Source organism: Hippocampus comes, unplaced genomic scaffold (assembly GCF_001891065.2).
Source record: "Hippocampus comes isolate QL1 unplaced genomic scaffold, H_comes_QL1_v1.1 scaffold388, whole genome shotgun sequence".
Classification (NCBI taxonomy): domain Eukaryota; kingdom Metazoa; phylum Chordata; class Actinopteri; order Syngnathiformes; family Syngnathidae; genus Hippocampus; species Hippocampus comes.
In genome coordinates, this window is record NW_017804840.1 from 136,376 (window position 1) to 159,709 (window position 23,334).

The following is a 23,334-nucleotide window of genomic DNA, read 5'->3' on the forward strand; positions in this document are numbered from 1 at the left end:
GCGGGGGGGCATGCCCCCGGACCCCCCTAAAGAGGCTGTGTTCCCCTTGGGGCTAAGCCCCCCTTGTTCTTGAAACCTAGTGACGCCCGTGTGTGTGTGTGTGTGTGTGTGTATACACAAACAGAAAGGTGTATAAATAGATAAGTACAGTACATATATATATGTACAGTACATATAAGGGTAAAAGTATTTGATGAGATGTAGATCTCTTCCTTTTCTTTTGTATTGAAAAAGGATCAATTTATATTATTACACAACAAGGGGTAGGACTAGATAAGTTGTATACTTCTTCCTACTCCTTTGAGCATATAACTGTGATGATGTTTGTTTTACTTACTTTTTTATTTTTTCCTTTTATAACTTTTGCTTGCCTTTTGTCAATCTGTTATTGTATGTTCAATAAAATGTTCAATCAATCAATCAGCTTTGATGTTGTGGCAGCAACACAGATACTTGAGATAACAGTTTCTCTTTTGATGTTAAACATGTCCTCTGGAGGGGGCCCTAAAAGTGGTGGGGGTCAAGGGGCACTAAAGGTGATTGTAATCACAGTGAGCAGGTAATACCTTCAACAGCATACTACATTCTTTGTTTCAAGTGTTTGAACAGATCCAACAACAAAGAGGGGCTAGAACAGGGGTGACCAACCAGTCAGAGACGAAGAGACATTTTTTTTTACTGTGTTACTTACTGCAAAGAGCCACATCATACACTTCCTCGCGCACGCGCGTGTGCGCACACACGCACGCACGCACGCACGCACGCACGCACGCACACACACACACACACACACACACACACACACACACACACATGCTGTGGGCACTTAAACCGAGAGGCATACAGCACAGCCAACTTTCTTAACTGGCTGGATTGAAATGTTTACAACTGTTTAAGTGTCAACCAAGATAGCAGTTAGCTGCCAACACAACCGCCATCAATCACCAAGCTGAAACTTTTTGGGATGGCGGACGAGTGCTCCTCCTCTTGTCAGCTTGAAGCGAAGTGAAGTCACTCCCTCCCGCATACAAATGTGGTGAACACTCACGAGATGACTGGCTCGTCGTGATATTTCACATTCGCGCTGAAGTCGTGAATTGGTGGATTACACTCGCGAAACAGACTGGGCATGTTTCTGTCAGTCGTCCGGAGGTACTTGACCCGGTTTGGGACGAGTACAGGGACGGATGAAAACCCACTTCCGTCCTTGCTTAGTCTGTCCTTTTTAAAAAGAACTTCTCATCCTCCGCTCTCCTTATCAACCCTATAACAAACTCAAAGCTCTCCAAATTTAGCGTCCTTCCCATGAAAAGACTGTTTTAAGGAGTTTTGTTGTCATTTCAAATATCATCCAAAAAGGTGCTTGTCAGAGATTTTCTCGGACAAAGTTAAAGAAATGACTCGGCACACAGGAAAATTGTCTTCAATATCGGCGGGAGCGGATCTCTGAGAGCGAACGACGGTTTAGTTGCTCCGCGATCACACTCTCGAGCTCCCTTCCCGCCAATTCCGACTTTTATTGTAACATACAAAGAAAACACTGCCCCCGACATTTGCATACCGCACCCCCGGTCCGGCCCCTCGGTGGTGATTGGTTACCTGTTTTTTAAACTTGAACCACCAGTACGTTGGCGCCTTTTCTGTCTGGTCTACATCGAATTAACATGTTGCAGACTTTGCGGACGATAAATGTCGCCTGGGCGCGACGGGTGTTCTCAACTCGTCTTTTGTTGTTCAACCGCTGTTCCCAAATTATTCGTTCCCCTTTTGTGACCGAGTTTCGCCCCCTACCCTGTGATTGCCCACCTGCATTGACGTGCTAATTGTGGACTTCAACAGCCCTCCGGCCAGGTGGCCGGCGCCTATGTGCACAGGCATTTGGAGGTGCTGGATACGCACCCAAACGTTTAGATGTGCCCAAATTAAATGAAACTTTAAAAATGATACAATTTTGCTCATAGATTCCTCTAACAGTGCTCGAGTTTAGTGCATTTAGACATTAAACTCGAGTCGCCCTCATTCACTTAAATAATTAACTGACCCGACTGACAGTATATTGTGTTGTCTTATTTTGTCTTTAGTTGCCTCTTTAGTGTAATAATAATTAGATTCACTGTCAAATTTGTAAATTTCCCCAGTGTGGGACAAATAAAGGATATCTAATCTAAATATTTGTAGAATCGATTATTTGATCGATTATTACATCGGTTAATCGGGTAAAATGTTGTTTTGTGTGGAAGTGTGTTACAATTGTTTTTTTCAATTTGTTTATCAAGCAATTACAGTTCTGTTACGTTGTGGTAAAAGCAGATGTTTGCAAATGTTTTATTTTGATTCAACACAAAAGATCATCAGTATGTCTTCATGAAGGACTGCAGAAATCTGTGAATAATGACTGTTGAGAGGCTGACATTTGAGGATTTGGACAATTTTTAGCTAAGAATGGCTGTATAGGAATCCTCGATTATTAATGTAGTTGCCGATTAATTTGATAATTGATTGGTTGTCAATTAATTTTGACAGCCTAACTCGGTTCGAGCCGGACTTCTGTGAAAAGTGAACTATACACCCAAGCATTTATTTTGGTCTTTCACAACTCTACAGGTCACTTTCATTTAGCACTGAGCATTAGCTTCTCCATTTTCTCATGTGCTCTCTTGTTGCTCAGTTGTGTTGCATGTTTAGCTACTCCTCATTCGCCTTTAGCGAAAGCGCTACTTGTTCGGAAGTCCATCTATTTTGTCACCAAAGAGGTAAGGGTTACAGTAATTAGTTCGGAGAGGATCCACAACCCTCAGATGCAGTTAGCTTAGCATCAAGCATTTACGAGCAGCTGGGAAATCAGGTTGGTAATTGTGTGAAGGTGGATGCTCCCAGCTGATTGGTTAGTGTAACCTGTCCACGAGTAGCATGCTGCTTCTTATTGATGAGCTTGGGGGGAAAGGATTTGCTTAAAGACGATCCTTTCATTTTATTTTCTGTCTCTGCGGAAAAAAAAAAAATGCTGGAATTATTGAATGCATCTAGGTACACATTCATATGGTATTTTTTGATGTTTTCATCCACTTTCAGTGTAATCCACCTATTGAAGTCCAAGACCTTTTCCAAGATATTCAGGATGGACGTATCCTCATGGCTCTTCTGGAAGAGCTCTCTGGGTGCAAGCTGGTCAGACTCTTCCTCTGTCTTTGTATCTGCCATTATCCAATCAATGAGTATTTGTCATAAAATAATATTTGCTTTGTTGCTGTCAATATTTGACATGATTGTCCAGCTTCAGGGGTTCAAGAAATCATCCCATCGAATCTTCAGACTTAACAATATTACCCAAGTTTTGTCTTTTCTTGAGGAGCGAAATGTGAGTGCCGCAACTATATTTATCCCCTTAATGTGAGAATCCTACTTTTAATAATTGCTGAAGTGTTGATCCATGCCAAATAAATGTCCTGTGCACACTCAACAGGTAAGGCTCGTCAGCATTGACGCTGCTGATGTTGTCGATGGAAACTCATCCGTCATCCTGGGACTGATCTGGAACATCATTCTCTTCTTCCAGGTTCTCATAATTTTCTTTAGTCTTCCTATTTAAAACCTCCCTCATTTGTGCTCACTGTTTCTAACGCCGCCTTTTTTGATACGACTGTCATTGCCCTCGAAAAAAGGTTTGGATTGAACAAAATTGTCTCATGGGCGGGGCACTTCCATTCAAATAACTCCATGGTAATGTAGTGCAGTGGAACCGTTTCCAGCAGGGGTCACCAACCTTTTTGAAAGTGAGAGCTACTTCTTGGATACTGATTAACAGGAAGACTTACAAGTTGCATATAGACTTCGGAAATGAGAAATTTGCTCAAATGACTTTTTATTATGTTCTTAATAATTAATTACTTCACCGTCGATGATTCATTGTGATTACACTGATCAAGTTCATGATTTAACAATGTAAGAAATAGATCATTGTAGAAGTGTCAGAATTAATCGATGAATTGACAACTTGTTGATTATCTAAATTAATCAACAACTATTTTAATCATCGAGTAATCCTTAAGAGCAGCGGCCCCCAACCTTTTTTGTGTCACGGATCGGTTGAGACAAGTAAATGCTGTTTGCGGACCGGCAACCTTTTTTTTCTTCATCGCTTTTAAATTGCCCGTTTTAAAGCACTGCTACTGACAATGATAATTATAGCATAATTTAACACTTTAATAACGTTCACTCCTTTCAAACAATGTTATTTTACTGCAAAACAAATGTAGAATAAAATAAAATAACAGTGAACTACTGAGAAATGGACCAATTAGGAATAATAAATAAGCCTTATAATGTAAACCAGCGGTCCCCAACCTTTTTTGCCCCACGCACCGGTTTAATGTCAGACGATATTTTCAGGGACCGGCCTTTAAGGTAAGACGAATAAATACAATAAAATAATATGATATGACTTGCATGAAAACTGCGGTATTTTTGTAACATAATAATCAACACGAATCGTGACATGAGGGACGTCCGATTTGGCCGCAACACTCTCTGGTCGCTAGGGTAATGTTTAAACGTGCCTTCAAAATAAGATACACCGCAAATAAAAAGTGCATGAAAAATCGGACTCACCATCGCCGCATATTATGCAGAGTGAACTTGGTGCGTGGGAATCTCCCCTTGAGATACGTCCGTATTTTAAGTCGGACTCCTGATACTGTCTATTAAATGTAGCCTTCTTTTTCTTGAAAGATGTCGGCTCCTCTACTGTCTCCTGGCTGGGCCTTTTCCCCTTTCCAAAGACGTTTGTTTTTCAATCATTTTGCTAGCTCCTGGGTTTCATTATAGCGGTAACCTGTCACATGACCGAGAAGCACGCCTTCACCTGCGTCAAGAGTGACATACTGTAGATGGATAGAACAGAGGGTCCGGTAACTTTTCAAAATAAAACATCTTTCAGATTCGAAATGAATAAAACGGAAGTAATGTAAGTTACTTATTCTTTCTGTGCAGCCCGGCACCAAATGACCCACGGACTGGAACCAGTCCGCATCCCGGGACTTGAGGACCGGTCATTTTTCAAGTTCTGATCCTACATACGGTGTTAGCATCATTGCTACTTGCAAATGGGGCTGATCAAAAGATGACACGTTTGATTGCTGCTTTTATCCGGTGGCTGCCGGCTAGTTATTAGCGGCTAAAATGCTAATATTTACTTGGGTGGGCTGTTCAAACTCCGCTCTCATATTTGCTACTTGGTCAAATTATTCAACAGTTTTCTTGTATTGCCTTGTTTTTGACGATATAGCACACACGATAACTTGCTCCCCCACGTCGCTCGGGGAGGAACTTCTCTTGTCAAAATCGTTTCATCTTGGGAAGTCATGGCTGCACAGCAGCTGCATGTTTGGTCAATTTGTTAGGATTACTTTCTGTTTACTGCTTCTTCTTTCATTTTTGGTGGGTTCTGTTTATGTCAACTTGCAAACCAATGGTAGAAGTGGGACTCCGATTGATCGGAGTTCCGCACATTTTCAACATGTATGTCTCATGGAGTAAATTTGCTCACAGCACGCAGGCCTGTCTCTGTGTGGCCCGGTACTGGTCTGCGGACCGTGGGTTGGGGACCACTGCTTTAGAGCCATTGTTTATCTTAAAATGATCCAAATCCTCAGATTTCAGCTTCTCAACAGTAATTAATCTCTTATTTCTGAAGTCCTTTGTGAAAGCAGAGTGATTATTTTTTGTGTTTAATCAAAACAAGACATTTGCAAAGATCTGCATTTACTTTGGAAAACAATGACCCAACCAGTAACTGAATCAGTTCCAAAAAGGTCCATCCCTCTTGTGTTGTATTTCTTAATTTTTGTTTGTTTGTTATTTTATTGACAAAGCAATACCAAATAAACAACACAAACTTGTTAATAAATACTAATCCTGAAACAAACTGTTTTGTAATGTCTGTGCACATACCTATAGATTTGGTATAAAAAGCTGCAATGATTGTGAGATACTAGATTTTATACTTGTATAACAATTGCTGTTGAAAAAAAAAGAATAATATAATAAAATAAGCACCTGAACGATTATTCATACATTCGTCATTCAGACTCGGTCATATCCTTTCTCTTGACAATATAATTTTCCTAAAATCGCCATCATACTTTGGATTAAGAAAGAATGAAGTTTATCAAACAGTTTTGCAACTGAATCTTTCAGATGCTGGATCCAAACAAAATTCATTTCACCATCATACAACTTTCCATATTCTGCCAGATTAAGGAGTTGACTGGCAACATACGGAGCCAGTTCCCCTCAACCTCCACCTTGTCGTCTACACCTACCAGCTCTGACATATCCAACGGCAACACATCATTGGCCGGAAGGCATATGGCAGCCGCAACCACAAGAGAACATGGCAAAGCCTTCAAAAAACTGCTGCAGTGGGTACAGAAACAAACACGCAAGTGAGTGTGAGCTTTCACTTCAAGCTAAAGTTGTTTTTTTGTTTTCATTTATTAGTTCGGATCAATATTCAATTAGTTTGTATGACCATTTTTGTTCCCAAGGTATGGTGTGACAATTCAGGACTTTGGGAAGAGTTGGACAAGTGGTCTTGCTTTCCTTGCAGTCATCAAGTCCATCGACCCCACCCTGGTGGATATGAGGAGGGCCTTGCTAAGAAGTGCACAAGAAAATCTGGAAGATGCATTCAGGATTGCCCATTACTGTTTGGGTATCCCGCGCCTCCTGGAGCCTGAAGGTGTGCTACAGCTTTTTGTAAATTTACTGATAATATACTGCAATTTCGTATAATTGCAATTCCACTCTGTTAAAGCATTGGAAAACCTGAATTGCTTGACTGAGGTCTTTTGAGTACCACAGAAACTTGCCTTAACCCCATGGATATGCAATGCTAGCATGTAGCTAAGCAACCCCTGATGTTAAAAACTAGGAGGTAAAAGGTACAAGTCCGACCCTGTTTACTTGTTCAATGTACTGTACCAGTCAAAGGTTTGGAAACACGTTCACATTTAATTAGTCTCATACACATTTAGAGGTAAAAAAAATTCAAGCTACTGATTCTTGATAATGCACAGCTGGAAAATGAAAGTCAGTCCAGGTCATGCAGCAACATCCACATCGTAAAGATGACTGAAAAAATATGAAGATGTGCAAAGCTGTTGTGGGGAAAAGGTGTCTACTTTGACTGAAATTAAAAATTAAATACAATAAAATATGTATTTTTAAATCAGTTTGAATCAACATTTTTTTGTTTACCAAATAATTCCATCAAAATTCCTTCATAATATCAAATTAAGTACTAATCTACCATTCAGGAACCAGGCTCCATTTTTCTTTGATAAGCAATTTTGCTAATCAACGACTTCGTTGCGGAGCAAATGAGTCATTTTAAGGAGAATGTTTTTGTTTCGATTAATCCCAGGGTCCCGAAACAAAAAATGTTTGGTTGAATGTAGGGCTGCATTTCATTGTACAAGTATCCTAGCGGAAATTCGATACAATAATTTTCCATTAGAATAAAGGATATTTTTACTTAATACCAGTGGTGTAGTTGTTGAGACCATTTTTTGAGGGTCTTTTTACTCATGATCAAGACCGGTCAAGACGAGGCCAGTACGACTTGTGATCAATGAGAAACGCAGAATGCAGATGCTGCACTTGTTGGAAAGTAAAAGTCTTATCGGAAAGATAATACAAAGGAGCAGGACTGGATGCAGCAGACACGGAAGAGAGCTGACTCTCAAGCAGAAAGCTCGACGTACTGACAAGATATCACTCTCAACTCAACTGTATTTATAGAGCACTTTCAAACAGCCATCGCTGCACACAAAGTGCTGTACATGGAGCAACTAACATATACAACAGTAAAGCAACCAATCAGGAAAAAGACAGTAGAGAGCACCAAACAGTATAATTAAGATCATAATTTGGGTCATGCTGAGTCAAATGCCAAAGAATACAAGTGAGTTTTGAGGCGGGTTTTAAAGATGGGCAGCGAGGAGGCTTGCCGAATGTTCAGTGGGAGGTCATTCCAGAGAGAGGGACCAATAACGGAAAAGGCTCGATCTCCTCTGAGCCTCAGTTTAGTTCTTGGTACTTCTAATAATATCTGGTCCGCAGACCTGAGGCAGGTGTGGAGGGGCGGATGAGCTCAGAGAGGTAAGGTGGCGCGAGGTCATTTAGAGACTTGAAAACAAATAATAGAATCTTGAAAAGAACTCTAAAATGTATAGTGAAGGGATACCAGAGTAGGATCCCTCTTACGAGTACCAGTCAAGAGGCGAGCAGCGGCATTCTGGACCAGCTGGAGGCGCTAAATGGAGGATTGGCTGACTCCAAAGTAAAAGGCATTGAAGTAATCGAGCCGGGATGTGACGAAGGCATGAATTGCTGTCTCAAAGTGTTTATGAGAGAGGAGGTTTTACTTTGGCCAGGTGTCTAAGATGAAAGAAGCTGGATTTAACAACGGCACCAATTTACCGGTCAAGTTTAAAATCACTGTTCAGTTTAAGACCCAAGTTTGAGACTGTTGACTTAAGATAAGGAGACAGGGGGCCCAAATGTACAGGATGGGATGTACAAGGGCCACTGGGACCAAACAGTATCACCTCCTTCTTCTTTTCATTGAAATTCAAGAAATTTTGTGCCATCCAGGTTTTGATTTCTTCCAGGCAGGATAAAGGTGGTCTTCATGAGAAAGCGTATTTTTTGCTCAGTGGGACATAAAGTACATCACTGAGTAACTCGAGTTTATATACTGTGAGACATCAAGCCTATATGACAGAGTAAAGGATAAAAGGGCCACAGTCACTGCATAGCAACTGAAACATCAAACATACTGTGGTAATAGTTTATCAAAATAGCTTTTAATATGATGTACTTCATAAAAAATATATATATATATATATAACATAAATTATTGTTAGTCATTAATGCATGGATACCAAAATACAATTATATATGTTGTGTCATGTTTCGGTTTGGGACCAACAGGTGGCACTGGAGGGCTTCCCCTGCAGCTGCACACCTGTTGGTCATTAGGTAATTAGTGCTTTAAAAGGACTCCCAGCCCGACCAGTTATTGTCGGGTCATTGTTCCTCTTTGCCACTGTCATGTTTGTTTGTTGCCGTTTCTCTGCTGCTGTCAGGTTTGTTTCGGTCATGTTTTGGTCACAGTTCTGTTCTAGCTTCAGTTGGGATTTTTGTTTGCTACTTTGGACTTTGTTTGTTTTGGATTTAGTTTTCTGAGTTTTAATACAATCTTTCAAGTACACCCTGCTCCTCCCCCCTGCCTGCTTTTTTGGGGTCCACCACCACCTTGCAACGTGACATGTTGATTATATAAATTATTGTTAGTCATGAATGTCTGGATAGAACTATTTTTAAGTAGAAAGTATGAACTTACTGTTCTTTGCGAATATCCTCAGAATATTTTTGTCTGCTCAGCCGATCTGGCTGAAGCTGTGCTAAAACAGACATCGCACAATAAATCGCCTGAACCTGAACCGACCGCTGCAGGTTCCCTCTTGTTTTTGTAGAAATTATTATGATGTTAGTGTTCTCATGTAGTGAGTTCTAAAAACACTGACTCAACACCAAGAAACCAAAGCCAATGAAGACAAATGAGATGTAAGTTCTTTCACAATTCTTCAAAGACATGCCGGTGAAAACTGAAAATAAGAATACAAAGCAATGTCTGAACAGAGTCAAGATGCAAAAATTCACCTTATCATATGCAAAAACACTCGACCAATCTACACAATCTGCTCTTTGGCATTTCATCATTCAACGGTAATGGCAGCAAGTAGTCAGCACATCGCAACGTTTAATCATTCCATTCAGAATCAAAATCATGTTTCTTGGCCAAGTATGGAGAACACACAAGGAATTTGCCTCCGGTAGTACAGTCTACACTAGTCTTATCAATAATAAGCAACTACGATAAACAAATACATGACAAATAAGTATCAAGACTTTCCTTCATTTAAGGGTACCATCGTGCAGTCATACCACCCAATAACAGCAATGTGCAAAGTTGAAAAGTTGCAGTGATTGGATAAAATTGCTTTATCCAAGCTTCTGGACAATTCACCAGGATTAGTTGAGTTTTTGTGTGAACAATATTTCAAATTTCTAGAGGGACTGATAAGTGCTGATGTTAATGAGAGAATAGTTCAGTTTTTCAATTGAATTAATGCAGCAGAGTGTAAAGTCTAAAATCATGTTGACTGTTTTGGTAGTGGTTAATGGAGCCTAGATGATATCTGTTCCCTGTATTTCGGTAACTCCAGTAAGTGCCTTGCTTTCTCTCTCCCAGATGTGACGACCAACGCACCAGACGAACAGTCCATCATGACATATGTATCACAGTTCCTTGAGCACTTCCCTGGCATAGAGGAGGTACAAATCACTGAACATGTGCATGGATGTTGTTTTTCTGTCATCGCATTATGTTGAGAAACTAACCCGATGATGAATACTGGACTGACTTTTTATATTTTGACTTCCTTAGCGAAAGGAGCCTAACCCTTTCATCGAAAGGAGTATCTCTATGGATCCACTCGGCTTCTGTGACCCTGACCGTGCAACCCTGACTCGTAGCATTGTGAAAGAGAGATGCCTCATGTTCCAGACGGACTGTCCACAACCCTCACCCCAAATCTTCTGTTCATTTATGTCAGAAGACAAAGGGAGCAGTTCACCATCCATTCATCCAGCAATATCTTGTACGTGGCTTAGTGAAGACTCCTTTGCTGATTCGACCTGCATGAAAGACAACTTAAATAGGACGGAAGAAAATGCTGAACCCCCAGAAGAAGTCTTATCCGAGACAACCCCTAACTCCCTACAATTAACCCAAAGTCAGTCTGGCTTTGACTCTCCGTCGCTCGAGTTGAAGAAAACTGAATCTGTCATGGACGATTCTGCTATCAGTTCTCCAGATTCCTGGGTAGAGAGTGAGGATGGAGTAGTTCCAGTGAAATGTTGTCAGAGTCTAAGTCGAAGTTCATCGTGTGATTGGGATATGGACTGCGCAACCCATGTGCACATTACTTCTTTTGGTGGCGGATCTGTTCCCATTACATGTGAACTTCCAGATGACCAGTTCATTACAGACTCATGTATAGATGAAGGTATTTTTTCACTTAACTCTGATGATACACAGGGAAAAGTCCTTGGAAAGGAAATCGAACAAAAAGATTGCAAGGGAGTTGCAGAAAATATGGAGGGAGATTTCAAGAACCATACCAAAGTCTTTTTTCCAAAAGTTATATTGGAAACCTCAAACGAGAACAGAGATTGTCAGGTTCGACAGACTGATGCTAATCATTTGCTTCAAGTTGAAGCATCCACAGAGGAAAAACTTCCGGTAAAAAGACCATCATTATTTGTATCTGACTCTCAAGAAACAGGTGATGCTACCATATCCGGTGCACATCCACAAACTGAACCACAACTCTGTTCGAATGAAGAGCTTTCAGAGTCATTTAGTGTGCCAACAAGTCCTTGTGAAGAACAGGGATGTTTGAAGCAAGCCACGGACCGTGTGACGGATTCACAGATTGATGAAAAAATAATTGATCATCAAACTGACAAAAGAGTTGAAGTGGAAAATGAATGTTACAAAATAGATTGTCAGTCGAAACAAATGGGTCCAAATTCTTTTGTGAAAGATGAAGATGGCGATGAGCCCTTAACTGCCCCCTGTGACACAGAAAAATATATGTCCTCTGGGGATGCCCATCAATTGGAAAGTGATAAAACCAACCAAGCCCTGTGCCACAACAAAAGTGACCTGGAATCATACTCTCACCAGCAACTTGAGCAGCAGTCTAGTGGTGTAACATGCACTGATGAGGAGATTTTTTTCAAGAAAACTACAGACCATGCTACTGATTCACAAGTTATTGAAAGGCAGTTTGACTGTCAGCAAAGTCTTGGAGAGGTAAATGTTGATGAAGTCATTCCGTTGGAAAAAGAATGTAAGAAAACACTGTGTTCATTGCGGGACAAAAGAAAGGAGGAGGCCACAGAAAAACCAAATATATCAATTGATGTGGATGAAAGATATTGGCCAGATCTTCAAGTAAAGTTGGAATCAAACACCCAAGATGGAGATCCGAAAATAAGAACAGACCAGATATCAGGTTGTCCTGTGAATACAGAAGACATGTCCTCAGATTCTCAAGCAGCCAGACACCAAAATGAACAAAATGAGCCTCCACAGAAATATCAGAAAATCGACTTATGTAATGACCCACTTGGTACATCCAAGGAAATCAATGACTTTTCCACAGACCCCAGCCATGGATGTGACTCTATCGAGCCTTTGGATTGTTTTTACCCAAACAGAGAGGAAGCCCTGTTTACAGAGCCACTTAATACTCAAATGCAGAGCTGGCCATTGGTTTTGAGTTTATCACCACTTAAGCCAGCTCCAGCTTCTGAGACAGTACCTCAAGATAAGCCACTTTATTTGATGGATGAAGACGTTGCGAAGTTGTTGAATGAAGACGGCCAGGTATGTAAAAATTCCAACTATGAAAAAATTTTACATGATGTCACTTGTCTCATCCAGCCATAAGAATAGAATGACATGCATTTTCAGTGAATTGATAATGATACTTGAAAATGACAAATTGTCGCATTGTCTTTATTTATATCGTACATTTTATACATAAGGGCCGGGGGTGGTTGGGTGGTTAGCATGTCGACCTCACAGTGAAGAGGTATTGATTCCAGCTCCAGCCTTCCTGTGTGGACTTTGCATGTTCTCCCCGTGCCTGCGTGAGTTTTGTCTGGGTATTTCAGTTTCCTCCCAAGTTCCAAAAACATGCATGGCAGGCTGATTGAACATTCTAAATTGTCCCTAGTTATGAGCGTGAGCGAGAATGGTTGTTCATCTCTGTGTGCCCTGCGATTGGCTGGCAACCGGTTCAGGGTGTCCACCGCCTACTGCCCGAAGACAGCTGGGATAGGCTTCAGAGCGCCCGCGACGCTTGTGAGGATAAAGTGTACCAGAAAATGCATGGATGGATGGATTTTTTACATAAGGCAACTCAAAGTGTTTCACACAATGAAGGAAAAAAAACACCTCCAACAGTTCATGATCTGTTAGTAGAGGCACCTTCCAACTGGTGGTAGAAGCAGGATTTGGGAGCCAAAACGACTCAACAATAAATCCCACGCCGTCCTCAACGATGACCTCAGTGACAGGTGGTCACGATCAGATGAGTCCATCGCTGTCCTCAACCGTCGGATCAAATGATCAGGAAATTTACAAAACTTGTCAGACGTGACCAGGCGTCACACTCTAACTACTGAGCAAATGGAACAAGTTCGAAGAAACAGGTGGTCTCGGAGAGAGAGCACGGATCTCCGTCACTCTTGAGCAGCCACTGGCTAAAAAACATTGTCTCTCAGCGAAACACCCAACTAGCCCGTAGTTCCCGCCCCCATTACCAGTAGTAGCCAATTACCACAGACATGTGCTATTGCCCTTGACGGACCAGCGAATTACCTAAGATGCATTTGCAGGCTGAAGTAAACAATAGCTTCTTCGGAAAAGTGCACACATGAAATAACCCAGGGGGTTACATTCAGAACCAAAGCAGAGAAAAACAAATGTAGTTTACAAAGATTTCTATTCAGAACCAAAGCAGAGAAAAAAAAGCGTAGCTTACAAATATTTCTAAAAAAACATATATTGACTACGTTTAAACGCATTAAGAGGAAAACTTAAAAAAAACATTTAAAAGTGAAGAAATAGGAGAGTTTCAAAAGTTGCTAAAAAAAAAAAGATTTGGACATGTTCAGAAGGCCTTAATCAAAGGCATGGGGAAACGTTTTTAACCTGGATTTAAGAGCTTTTAGACTTGGGGATGACTTCAGCTAATTCTATTTGTGTTCAGCATAACAGCTAAATCCCCCAAGTAGGGGAATTTAATGAAACAATTGTTTCATTTAATCCCATCCAAGTTTCCAATTTGTTCAACAGTATTTTTTGTTGTATCAAATGTTGCACTGAGATACAAGAAGACGACCAACATCTTTCCCCGCGTCAGTGTTCAATTTTAGGTCAGTACGTAAGGACCGTTTCTCGATACTATGGTGAGGTCAGAAACCTGATTGGAATTTATCAAAAAGTGCGGTTGAGATCAAGAATTTGCTGGGTTGACAATCTTTCTTAAAGAAGCAAAGGTCTGAGATGGGTCTATCATATAATTCTTGCAATGAGTTCCCGGAGAAAACATGCAAACTCAATATAGGAAAAACCAGAGCTGGGATCGAACCCACGACCTCTGTACTGTGAGGCCAACGCACTAACCACTGGATCACTGAGCCACCATGTTATTACTCCATAGTGTAAAATTGTACATTGTGACGCTATCGCTCACGCTATATATCGCCCACTCCTACATGCCAGTACTCCAAAGTGGCCCGGACTGCGAGTGCTCTTAATAGCTGCTTGCAGCTATAGTTGTTGTACAAATAACACGTTAAACTGAAACACACCTTTGCTAAATGTTTGTTCTTGGTTTTGTTGACACTTGCATCACCTCAGTCATAGCAACTCTCTCTAATTTCAAACAACCTCTGCGTATTGTGGCAGAGTGGGTTGTTTTGCACTTTTACATTATCCTTGTTGTTTTGACGTTAACTAGATCAACGGTCCCCGACTTTTTTTACCCCAAGGGGCCGTTTTAAGATGTTTAATATTTTCAGGTACCGGCCTTTAGGGCGGGATAAATACAACAAAATAATATGATATGACCTGCATGAAAAGTACGGTATTTTCTAAACATAATAATAAACACGAATCATAACTCGAGGAACGGCCTATCTGGCCGCAACACTCTCTGGTCGCTATGGTAACATTTAAACGTGCCTTCAAAATAAGAGACAACGCAAATTCAAAGTGCATGAGAAATATGACTCACCACAATACTGAATCAGTGGGAGCCCCGAGCTTGTTTTTTCTGCAACCAGGCGGTCCCATCTCAGGGTATAGGAGACAATGACACCCGAAGTATGTGGCTTATGTCCAGTCTACTTTGTAATTTTGTTTTGGTCGCCGTCACTGTTTTTCTGAGAGAAATCTTTGCAGCATCTCCGTAATTCAAACACTCTGGCCAGCGATCATTCTCAGGATAACCATCTTATTTCTGTGTATAAGAGAAGGCGTCTGTGCTCCATCTCCATCTCCTCACAAATTTTCTCGAACAGTGTGAGTTAAGGGCGTGTGCTTTGATGTGGTTAATAACTTTAATGATATCATTCTAGAGTCTAGAATGACTGCAACCTCCTTAATACTCCAAAGGCTTGTCTTTTAATGCAGTGTGCTTGGTCTCCAATTGGCGAAGCAGTTTTGATGGCTTCATTGCCTCATTAGAGAGCCGGTCGCTGCATATAATTCACAGTGGGCTTGGGGCGTGGGAATCTTCCGCTGGGATGAATCCGAATTTTAAATAAGAATCCTGATATCGTCTTCGAAATATACCTTTCTTTTTCTTCAAAGTTGAAGGCTCCTCTTCTGTCTCTTGGTTGGGCCTTTTCCCCTTCCCAAAGAAACTTTCCAAAGACATTTGTTTTTTACTCATTTTGCAGACTTCTGTGTTTTGTTTTTAGCGTAACCTATCACGTGACCGAGAAGCGCGCATTGACGTGCGTCAAGACTGACATAGATGGATGTAAAAGAGAATCGGGTCATTTTTCAAACTAAAACATCTTTCGGATTCTGATATAAATGAAATGGAATTAATGTAAGTTATATGTTCTTTCTCTGTGGCTTGGTACCAATATCGGTCTGCGGATCAGGTGTTGGGGACCTCTGAACTAGATCATATAGTTTCACAGTGTTTCATTTGATAAATCAGGGCTCGACATTGCGATCGATATGCTCACAGATGCGGCCAACTTTTCAGTGTGCGCTGTTAAAAATTTCATCTAGTGGCAGTCGCGCGATTGCGTGTTTTCATGCTCCAACTGATACTTGGAGGGGAAGAAAATAAAGCAAAGGCACTTCAACTCTGTTTCTTTGTCAGACCGCGCACAGAAGGCGGAAGCCTGTCTCCCAATCACGACCCTCTTGGCATTTTGGCAATAGAGACTACGCACATGACAGGTCATGCTCTGAATGTTTATTTGTGTCTCAGCTCCAGATGAAGTTAAGGGTGTTACACCTGCACTCTGTTTCCAGTAAAGCCTGGCTTAGTATTTAAAGACTGCCAAGTTGCCAAGGCTTTTGTCGGTTTATTGACCTTGCTTGCTGTTACTGCTTCCCGTGTTATTTTCGAGACCTCTTGATACTATTCGTAGTCACTCTCGTTTTGTTCATGGATCCTGGTTTGTAAGTCTTTCCGTTATTTTATTTTTACTATGATCATTGTTTTCGTGTAATTGGACTCTTGGTAAGTCTTTCCGTTATTTTATTTTTACTATGATCATTGTTATCGTGTAATTGGACTCTTGGTATTCTGTTTGCATATTCTTGGTGTTCCTAATAAACCTTGCCTTTTGCAAGTGCTATTTGGTTTTGCATCGTTTTTTTTTCTGGCTCTGATCCAGTGGTATATATGGAATTATACATCTTAAATACTACTGTTGCAAAACACAATGTATTTATGGACGGTTGGGTCTTGAACTATCAAGAAAATAATAAAACAGATTTATTTTGTGTGTGTGTGTGTGTGTGTGTGTGTGTATGCCTGTGAGTGTGTATAAGCAAAAGTGGGCTTATTTACTTGGCGCACTCGTGCCATGTAACAGGCAGATAGATATTTGTAACTGACCATTTGTCGGATCATTTGGAATTAACTTTTTTGAACGCAAGCCGATCTCCCTGATGACTCTAAAGTTACCATTCAATCAAATTTTCCAACATTTTTTTTTTTACTTAAGCTCCACTTTTTTTTTTTTTAAATAAATCTACCTCCCTCACACTATCTCACATTCAGGTACACTCCAGAAAATCACTCCATTGTACCTTATTCTGTTTGCCCAGCTCTGACACAACCCCTCTTTTTGTGTTGCTCTCATTAGGTAATGACTGAGATCAAACATAAGACTTGCAGCAGATCTGAACTCAAAGGACTGTGCCAGTTGCCTGGGGGGCAAATCACAGACCTTTCAGAAAGTATTTTCCCACCTGACTGCAGTGATCTAAGTGAGGCTCAGCAAGATACCCGAGACCCTTCCAGGGAAAACACAGAGACTATCAGGTAGGCTTTCTCTTGTTAGATTCCTGGTGGAAAGTACTGTAAGTTCAAACAGAGCTGTGGGAATGGACAGTTTCTGACTTGGCTCACTCTGTTATTTCCTTAAATGTAGCACTGTCAAATGATTTGAAGCGAGACTCATTGCCTATCAGAGGTGATAGTTTGGCCAAAGAGAATTTCAGCTAGAGCATGTAAATTGGGACTTCACAGAGAAGTGTGAAAATGGAATAGATCAGTTTCATCATTTTTTGCCCATTCATATTTTCTGTTGTACAAGGTGATGTGTGTGTTTACAATATCTGGTGTCAAGAGCAGTCATATTTTATTGTATGGATTTTATACATTTCTGTCCAATACATGTGCTAGTGCATAGATCATTATTTGGGGCACACACCCTCAAATTGTGTTTGTGAGCACTGCACTTATATGTGTTCTTGCACCAAAGTGAGCAGAAGTCACTCATGGTACTTCAATTGGTCAATGGTCCCAATCTTGAGAGTGAAAATAAAACAAATGGTCAGAAAATAATCATGACATAGTTCAGAGACTCCAGACCAAGTAAAAATAAGAACAAAAAATGTTAGTTGTTATGTGAATCGTAGTGTGCTGGACAAACAGATAGGTGAATAATCATGTGTTATTTTCATGTTCTGTTGCACTTGCACCTTTGCCTCAACTAATATGAATTTTCCTTTCAGAGACGGCACAAAAATTCCCAGTCAGAATGAAATCCCGATCCCTCCAGTCCTGCGTCAAAGGAGGGGAATTTATTTCTCTCAGGTTAGATTTGGCTATACTTTTATTGGCTTTCACTCCATTCTCTCCTTGTAGGGTGGTCCTGTTTGTGACCACCAGGTGGCACTGTAGGGCTCCTCTTGCAGTGGCATACCTGTTTTCAGTGTCCGCTGTTGATCATTGACACAATGACCAACAGGTGTGCCACTGCAAGAGGAACCCTACAGTGCCACCTGTTGGTCACAAACAGAACCACCCTAACACTCCTTTGTTGAGCCTGACTGCATTATTAAATACGTAGCACATTTTGTTTGTCGCCCCCAACTCACAGAGCAATCAGATGACCATGAGGACATTTTCAAGAAAATATAAGAATGGTGACTCTGAATTTTGGTAAGAACTGTTCCTTCAACCGTTTGTCATTAAACTTTTATGGGCGTCACAAGTTGTTCAAATACCACATTCAAGCATTTTGGTGCACCATAGGCTACTGTTGGATGATCTAGTCGAGTGGGCCATAATGTGGTGAGCCTCCATTGTTGAGGCAACCAACTGGCTCATTGGCATTTAGTAGACACTAGCGGTGAAGGACGCCCTCACTACCCCTGGAGGCAGCTGATGGATACGGGCAGGATGCTAAAGCAAGGCATGAGAGGAATTCAGAAAGGCCATAAAGAGTGATGTCCGGATGGCTTCATGAAAATTCTAGTTTGGCTCAGTAGCGGAAAGTCATGCGTCATCACTTTGTATCAAGGCTCTATTGATTGATTTATTTATTGCTGTATTTTATTTAATGATCTTGAAGGAATACAATTTTTTTAAGATTTATTTATTTATTTATTTATTTTTTTACAGAGCAGTTTTGCAAATCATTGACGTAATTTGAGAAGCAAGTTTATCATTTTGTGGAGCATTTTTTTTTGGGGGGGGGGCAGGTTTAATCCTAGAGACCTGAAGCAAGGGTATTATAAAACGATGACAAATGTTAATAAATATGTATAACATATTTATTAACATATACAAACAGTATAAAAATTGAACAATTGCTTCTCTTTTTTATAAAATCAACAGTTTCTCTTAAATTCACCTTGAGTATAGCATCAAAAGCTAAATTGTTTTTTAAAAAAAATGGTGTAATATTTTGAGAGCATTCACTGTGCAGACCTTCATGTGAAAACAAAACCAATATCATGACTGATGATTAATAAATATTTCATCCATCCATTATCTGAACTTCTTATCTGCACAAGGGTCGTGGGGGGTGCTGGAGACGATCCCAGCTGTCTTCCGGCAGTAGGCGGGGGGACACCATGAACTGGTTGCCAGCCAATCGCAGGACACACACAGACAAACGATCACTCGCGCTCACGCTCACACTTAGGGACAATTTAGAGTGCTCCATTAACCTGCCACACATGTTTTTGCAATATGTGAGGAAACCAGAGTACCTGTAGAAAACCCACACAACATGCAAATACTATATTAATATACCTGTAACCTAATAGGTCACTACCCCTTGCTGACGTATACCGTAAAGAAAATACATTCATTTCCAGTACCGTATCTGTTGAGCGAGTACGATTTTCTCTTTAGAATCTTGCAGACATGGGCACTTCATCCTATTTTTCCGGTCCGTCCTCTGTCCGCGACCTGGGTACCCTTCCGTCATCCTTCCTCCGACCTGATTCATATAATCGTCCCCTGTCCTCATCCTTTTAAAGTGCGTCCATCCCAGTCTGTGCCCCCCCCCCCGAAAAAAAAAGCATCTCTGCACAACGCCATGAGAGAGAGGCATGGGGGGGTGGGGGTGGGGGGTAATTAATACCCTACAGACGAGACAGCACTTACTTTGCTCCATATGTTTGCATAGCACTGCCGAACCCATCTAGAATGGCCATTTTTGCGACAACTGTAAGCAAGTATTATCAGAGACAACATTTACCGTATTTTCTACACTGAAAGGTGCACTGGATTATGAGGCGCACCTTCAATGAATGGCCTATTTTGTAATTTTTTTTTTCATACATTGGGCACCGCATTATAAGACGCAATCTACAATGCAGCCACTCGATGGAGCTACGCTCAATCAAACACAAACAGAACGATCAGATGTCAGTAAAACTTATTTAATGAAGCAGCGACACAGTTCACTTAACCAACAGCAAGTTATAACTTTGACTTGTTAACGTTGAACTCGCTTGCCGCTGCTCTCTTTCCGTGTTCAACTGCGTAACCGATCACCTTAAGTTTGAACTCTGCGTTGTAAGCATGTCTCAAGCAAGGTGCCATTTTGGGGTCGGAATTTTACCGTTATGACCATACACAAGGCACATCGGATTTTAAGGTGTGCTGTGAGCTTTTAAGAAAATACAAGGCTTTTAGGTGCGCCTTTTAGTGCGGAAAATACGGTACATTACATATACAAAGAGGCCTTCTTGAGAATGTCGACGCTGCAGCCGTATTGGACGTGGCAAAATGAAGCAAATTGTGAACATGCTTCCTCCTTGGAGATGCATCATCAAACAAAATATGGAAGTATTGCTATTGATTGTATGATTAAGTACCAAGTACAACTTTATTGTCAAATGATGTTTGATGTTATCCTAGCTCAGTGTTACAATATTATTTGATGAATTTACTTTATACTGTATCTAATATGAAAGCCAAATCAATGATGCCGGATGGCCTGACATATCATTAAGTATGTGGGTGTCTGGAGGCAAAATAACAAGGCCAGAGTGTAGCCAAAAACTGTATTTTCTTCACAGGTTATTTCATTAGGGACAATTAAAGAGACGCATGAAACTTCACTTCCGTCCTTGCTTAATCCATCTTTTTAAAAAAAAACTTCTCCTCCTCCTTAGCGAAAATAGGCATCTGTCTGAGATGGATGGACGGACCATTCCGTCCCAGGGATGGAATGCCCATCTCTGCAATCTAGACTCTTACTGGTAGTAATTTGCCTGCTATTTTGCTGTTCAAAGTTATATAGATGTTCTCCACTTTTACGTGGTTCCAACCAGATGTGTGTGAAGTGTACTCGATCATCCAAACATGGTACACATGCGAGCCATGTCAATTTTATGTTAGTTTAGCATTTAGCATGGCGTCTCCGTCTTCTCTCGCATCCCTTCGTCAGTATGATGCTTGTAAGAAATGTAGCTTATTCGCCACAACGCAGGAGATGATTACTGACGTAGGAGCGACTCTACAATGGCTACTGATAGGCTAACTAGTTGCCAGCCAAAACTATAGATAGCTAATGGTTGTGGTATCAGTTGTACCAAGCTTCCCTTGACCTCCGACTACCCGCGTTAGGTGACCAAGCACGGGTCTAGACAGGAATGCATGAAGGGGCAGCCACAAATCTTGAGGAAGAATTGTGCTGCAGCAACTTTTACCGTGTCTAACTGACAAATTTCACTCACCCTTTTGCGGCCGCACACACTCTTCGAGGAGAATAGGCTTCAGCTTCGCTACTAGAAGAATTTGGTAATATGGTTTTGCTTGTTGTTGTTGACTGTACAAATAAAGTTTTCAAGAAAAATATTAACTCTTGTTTCATTATGTAATTAGCAATTAAGTTTGTCATTACACAAAACACTGTGAATGAGTTTAACAAAGCCCATTTGATTCACATTTGCAGTTTACTGCTGCAAACTGCTGAGAAATCTGACACTGCCCATTTGCATACTTAAGGCTGATTGGAAGTTGGATCTCCGCTTGCTCCAGACAACTATCGCTCACAGTGAGCCGGCAGCAGGCCAATACTCTGAGCAGAATGAAAAGGAAATGGAGAGGAGTCGTGAAACATGACACGAGAAACAACTTAATATATTTTATATTTGAGGGGCAAGCAAGACATAAAGACAGTAAAAAGTGGAGCGCAGCAGAGGCATGAGATTATAAAAATATGTAAAATATATATTTTGGGGGGGGGCACATTTATTTGAGGGGGCCAGGGCCCCTGTTGCCCCTGCCGAGACCCGGCCCTCGAGGTAATGTGAGTCCATCAAAGCTTTTTGGGACTGTCTTGGTGGTTCTTGTTCTTTTTATTTATTTATTTTAACTTCAAATCAGGGGCGGTGTGGCCATCGGAAATTTCGGGAAAATATGTTAATTTTCTCAAACGGCCAATGTATTTCCAGTTCGGTCCTGGCCATCACGGCACCTTTCAGGTTACAAAGGGGTGTACGGAACCAATTAAGTTGAGGACTCTTAATTGCAAATTAAGTTGGAACTTGAGGTTCTACTGTACTTACTAAACCTTATCATACTAAATTCTACAGACACGCCTTCCAATGAGGAAGCAGTCTTCGGAATCCAAGTTGGGCTCTCCTATCACTTGGGCTGAGGTCGCAGATGTTGTTAAAAACGCTGTTGCAAGGCCCAGGGGGTGGATGGCATCCCCCTGGATCAAGGCTGTTTTGACTGATGCAATTCTCCAACATTACGTGGAGAGTGCCTCTGGATTTGGTGTGGTGCAGTTGGAAGACAGCCTCCAATACCCATTTTTGAGCCTGTGTGCTGAGGCCCCTGTCCCACTGTAACAGCACCGTGGATAAGTGGAGGAAGAGTCATTGTTCCTTCCGTATTTTCATTCTGACTTTATTATCCCAAGCTCCTTTTGCAAAACCTGCTCAAACTATCTGCTGTTTGTAGAATATATGTACCGTATTTTCCGCAGTAAAAGGCGCACCTAACAGCCTTCCATTTTCTTAAAACTTCACTGCGCGCCTTACAATCCGATGTGCCTTGTTTATGGTTATTACAGTAATATGTCAACCCCAAAATGGCTCCTTGTTAGAAACATGCTTACAACACAGAGTTCAAACTTAAGGCGATCGGGTTACACAGTTGAACACGGAAATAAAGCAGCGGCAAGAGAGTTCAACATTAACGAGTTAATGTTATTACTTGCTGCTGGTTAAGTTAACTGTGTCGCTGCTTTATTAAATAAGTTTTACTGACATTTGATCGTTCTGCTGGCATTTCCTTGAGTGTAGCTCCATCTAGTGGATGCATTGAAGATTGCGTCTTATAATTCGGTGCGTCCGATTTATGAAAGCAATTACAAAATAGGCCATTCATTGAAGGTGCGCCTCATAATCCACTGCGCCTTTTAGTGTGGAAAATACTGTACTGTATTTAAAAATAAAACTTGTTTCATACAAACTCTGCACAACTTTCTGATTTTATGTTTTTGTTTTATTACATTTGCTTAGCTGGAGTGGGAGCTGGGAGCCTTATCTGCTCTTTGTTCTCTGGCTGCTGCTCTACTGCTTATGGCTGTTGCCACAAATGGACCTGAAGTCTTTGCCGAGTCTGCTGTTCAACATTAACCACTGAAGACACTCAACCCTCACGCGCGTGCGCGCAC

The 23,334-nt window shown here is 41.1% G+C and overlaps 1 protein-coding gene across 1 annotated transcript in view; it reads left to right on the top strand.

Annotated features, from left to right (window-relative positions):
- Window positions 1–23,334, top strand: part of clmna (calmin a) — a 54,615-nt gene that overhangs the window by 27,364 nt on the left and 3,917 nt on the right. Inside the window, exons 3-13 of the mRNA XM_019870073.1 lie at window positions 3,073–3,168; window positions 3,275–3,358; window positions 3,464–3,556; window positions 6,253–6,443; window positions 6,546–6,739; window positions 10,319–10,401; window positions 10,514–12,523; window positions 17,044–17,222; window positions 17,918–17,999; window positions 18,286–18,347; window positions 23,180–23,330. Coding sequence (XP_019725632.1) covers window positions 3,073–3,168; window positions 3,275–3,358; window positions 3,464–3,556; window positions 6,253–6,443; window positions 6,546–6,739; window positions 10,319–10,401; window positions 10,514–12,523; window positions 17,044–17,222; window positions 17,918–17,999; window positions 18,286–18,347; window positions 23,180–23,303 — 3,198 coding nt within the window. The 3' untranslated portion in view covers window positions 23,304–23,330. The remainder of the gene's footprint in view (window positions 1–3,072; window positions 3,169–3,274; window positions 3,359–3,463; window positions 3,557–6,252; window positions 6,444–6,545; window positions 6,740–10,318; window positions 10,402–10,513; window positions 12,524–17,043; window positions 17,223–17,917; window positions 18,000–18,285; window positions 18,348–23,179; window positions 23,331–23,334) is intronic.